At 43.1% G+C, this 3807-nt stretch overlaps 1 protein-coding gene across 2 annotated transcripts in view; it reads right to left on the bottom strand.

Annotated features, from left to right (window-relative positions):
• Positions 1-3807, bottom strand: part of rnf175 (ring finger protein 175) — a 22993-nt gene that overhangs the window by 7244 nt on the left and 11942 nt on the right. Inside the window, exons 1-3 of one of the 2 annotated variants that reach the window (XM_005754199.2) lie at positions 3606-3772; positions 3285-3426; positions 8-78 (exon numbers count right to left, since the gene is read on the bottom strand). The exons of the other annotated variant lie outside the window; for it this stretch is intronic. Coding sequence (XP_005754256.1) covers positions 8-78; positions 3285-3426; positions 3606-3628 — 236 coding nt within the window. The 5' untranslated portion in view covers positions 3629-3772. Of the gene's footprint in view, positions 1-7; positions 79-3284; positions 3427-3605; positions 3773-3807 lie in introns of those variants that run through there. 2 annotated transcript variants of the gene reach the window in all.

Raw genomic sequence — 3807 nt, 5'->3', positions numbered from 1 at the left:
CATGGACAGAAAACGCCACCAGTACAGTTTGATGGTGAAGTAAAGAGGAACCACCCACATCTGGACCAGAGTCACCAGCTGTTGAGGACAGAGACAGTCCTTATTCAGTATCAGACTAAGCCTGCTACATACAGTGGCGTGAATGGAAAATAGCACATTTCTTCTCTCCCAGAGGACCAAGTCCTTTATACAACATCCTCCATTTACCCAGTCACACAAACTAAACTTTAGCTGCTTTTTCACTAACATTCACAGCAATTTCGAGTCACCATCTTTCCCAAGGATAATTGCACGCAGCCTGAAGCGGTGTAAATATAAAATGTATTGTTTAAATTATTTCCAAAAGTTAAAACCTACCTGCCAATATGTGAAGAATTAATTGCCCCCTAATTCACATAACTGGTTGTGCGACCCTTGGTAGTGAAGATATGCGTAGCTTATTTGAGAGTTTAAAAATGTGTTAGGTAGGATGTAGAATTATTGTAGAGACGCTGACACTGCCCTGGATGCATAAAAAGGCCTGAGTGTGTCATGAACTTAGGAGTAGATTTCTAGGAGGCCCTCCCCCACTTTGAACTGTGAAAGTAAGACAAAGAGAGTGGAAATTTCCCAGGGGATACCTGGGTGGGGGTCTCAGTGTTTGTAATATGTTAACTCTGTTTTGTATGTTGTCTAAAGGAATTTGGTGTAGCTTGGGTGAGGAGATTACTTTTATGATCGGCAGGAAGTCACGTACCCAGAGACACACACAGTGCTTTGACTGTTATGACGCACCCACACCTACATGCACACTCACTCACGTGCACTTACACATACACACAGAGTTTGCAGCACACCATGGGGGTTTCATGATGGGGTCGCTTCTACAAAACTGTGTTTCACAGACAAAGGACTGAAGATCTGCAGAGGGACATCAGCCTTGCACGTCTCTTCTAGAAGATGCATGCTTAAGTGAAGATGAATAAAGGTTTTTGTGACAATGACTACTGAGTCCGGTGTCGTCTCTGGATGCCTCGAGAAATATCCATCCATTCGCTACTGCTTATCCTTTTCAGGGTTGCGGGGGGCGCTGGAGCCAATCCCAGCTGTCATAGGGCGAGAGGCGGGGTACACCCTGGACAGGTCGCCAGTCTGTCGCAGGGCCAACACACAGGGACAGACAACCATTCATACTCACATTCACACCTAGTGGCAATTTGGATTATCCAATTAACCTATCCCCACAAACAAAAAAAAGAACCGGGGTGAAATTGATTTCGTAACAGTAGAAAAAGCTGCAAGCAACCTTTTGCATTAACTGCCACCGTGGAGGAACTTTGGCCCACTCTTCTTTGCAGAATTGTTTTAAATCAGCCATGATGGTGGGGTTTTCAGCATGACCTGTTTAAGGTGAGGCCAAAGCATCATGAATGGATCATGTCCAGACTTTCACTGAGCCCAAAACCCCAAAACCTTTGATTTGGGGTTTTTGAATCAGTCACTCGTGGATTTGTTCTGCTGCATAATTGAATTAAGCTTAACTGGACATTATCCTTCAGGATTTTCACCTGCAGATGGGGAAACAGCATTGTTGTACATCACTGCTAGCAGGAGTGAGTACATGCTAACAGCTGCAGTTAAGCTTACATGTGCAGAATGACACTGACAATGACACAATAAATGCTTGTAAACAAGTGTAAGGTGACTTGTTTCCTTTGTGAGAAAGTAACATCAGTAATGTAGTTAAGGCTATAAAACAGGCAAAAAGATAGCAAGAAACTGGATGAAGCTTGGACATTTCCAGGAGGCTGAGAAAACTTCATCCTCACTATTAAAATATAAAAAAATAGTTTTATTACTTTGTACTTACACGAATAACAATGGCACCAGGCAAATAAAGACAAACATCCTGTGCATAAAACCTTGCAGCTTCTAACCACAGCTGATGCCAACTTTATAATAGGTTTCACACAGGAAAAGGTACAGCAGAAACGTTCAGGACGTGGCCAAATTTATTCTCAAACCGCCTCCTCTAGCTTCTTTTCATCATCAGAGGACAAGAAGCTTTTGCTCGTTTCAAAAATGACAAAAATGCTGCAAATAAATAAATAAAAAATAAATAAACAAAAATCATAATTTAGGCAAAAAATACAAATGCACAGTTTTTTGGTCTCCTGATTTACATGTCACTTGTGTCACTTCCAAGTCTCAGAGATTACTGGAGACAGAATCACATCTTGTCTGTGCCCCTTCCATCCATAGTGATGATGAGAGACAGGTTCTTCACCATTTTTTAAAAATCCACCTCAGTGATCCTGAGGTGGATTTTAAAAAAATGACACAAAGAAGGGAACACCAGGCCATGACAAGCATTTTAGAGTCAGGCCTCTAAATGATGAGATCCTCAGTGCCTGCCAGGCTCATTACCAAAAAGGAGGGAGTTGTCAGTAGATGAAAGGATGAAAGGTGGCAACCAAAGCAAAAACTGGGATGACACAATATATGAAAGACAAACCAACTAAATGGGGGATGAAAATGTTTATATTGGCTGAATCGAGAAGTGGCTACACCATCACAGAAAATGTCAGAGGATCTGAGATGGATCAGAGGGCCCACTTGTTTTTGTGAAGTGGATGGACAACGGGAGGTGTCCATGTGCTCCACCATCCATCCCTGCATTTTCAGGGGAGACAGTGAAGAGAAAGGTGAAGGATGGACACTTGGCTATCGGAGAAATCCTCTGTCACACCAATCATGCCATATAATAAAAATATGGGTGGTTGACCTGTCTGACCAGCTCACTCAGTATTATTTCACTCACAGAAAAACTGCCTGCTGGTACAGGACCATGAAGCTGCATTTTGTGGACATTGCGACAACAAATGCATTCACCTTGCATCATGAGATATGCAGCGCCAACCAGGTTCAGTCCATAGCGCACAAAGATTCTATAGTGTGCATCAGCTTTGTGGGATGGACAAGACAGGTGTTCCCCACAGCAGCAGAGCTGAACACATTCCTGTTCAAACTGTCACCGACACAGACGCTGCCCAAAAAGCCACTAAAGGCAGACTCAAATGTAAGCGCTGTCTCCAGGAGGACAACAGGTGGAGTGACACACCCTGAAAGCGTCAAGCCTGTGGTGTGCCCCTGTGTCTTGTGGTGAAGAGTTGTTTGAAAAATTCTACATAGGTTTCTAAAATTTACTATTTATATTAAACATGATTTGTTAAACATGTTTGTGGTTTTTACCATAAAAAAAGAGACAAATCAGTGCCTTTAGCCTCCCTGCTGGCAGCACTCACATTGTAGGAGCGGTGGTGCCTCTGCTTCCACTGCACCAGGACTATCTGAGCCACCACCAGCGTGGCGATGAGGATCAGCACCATCTCTGCGTGCATGGCCTCGTGTCCTCTGTGCTTCATGTGCAGGCGCTCGTGTTGCACCCTGTATAGATGAAGAAGAGGAGGAGGAGGATTAAGGAGTGAAGCATGTGCCGGAGAGTCAGGACTAAACATGAATTTGTGGCAAAAGCTGCATTTATTTTCATATTTATTAAAAAAAAAAAAAAAGCAGATGTTTTTGGATATAACGTGTAAAGAAAATACAGAAGAGGGTGTACTCACTTCCAGTTTTCTCTGTGTGTCATTTTCAGCAGGTCGTCCTGGAATGAGGGACAGAAATAGCAGCTGGGAGCTTTGTGGGTCTCACTGGACACTAATGTAGGTTAACACAACTTCCTAAACTGAGAGACAAGCTATTTGATGAACTGCGTTTCCTGCCTCTACCATAACAACATAAGACCTAATGTTTCTGTAATAAGAAAGG

Source organism: Pundamilia nyererei, unplaced genomic scaffold, assembly GCF_000239375.1.
Source record: "Pundamilia nyererei isolate P.nyererei 1_Seehausen unplaced genomic scaffold, PunNye1.0 scaffold00522, whole genome shotgun sequence".
In the NCBI taxonomy this organism is placed as follows: Eukaryota; Metazoa; Chordata; class Actinopteri; order Cichliformes; family Cichlidae; genus Pundamilia; species Pundamilia nyererei.
Note: the sequence above shows the minus strand (reverse complement) of the source record. Positions and strands in the feature narration are given on the sequence as shown.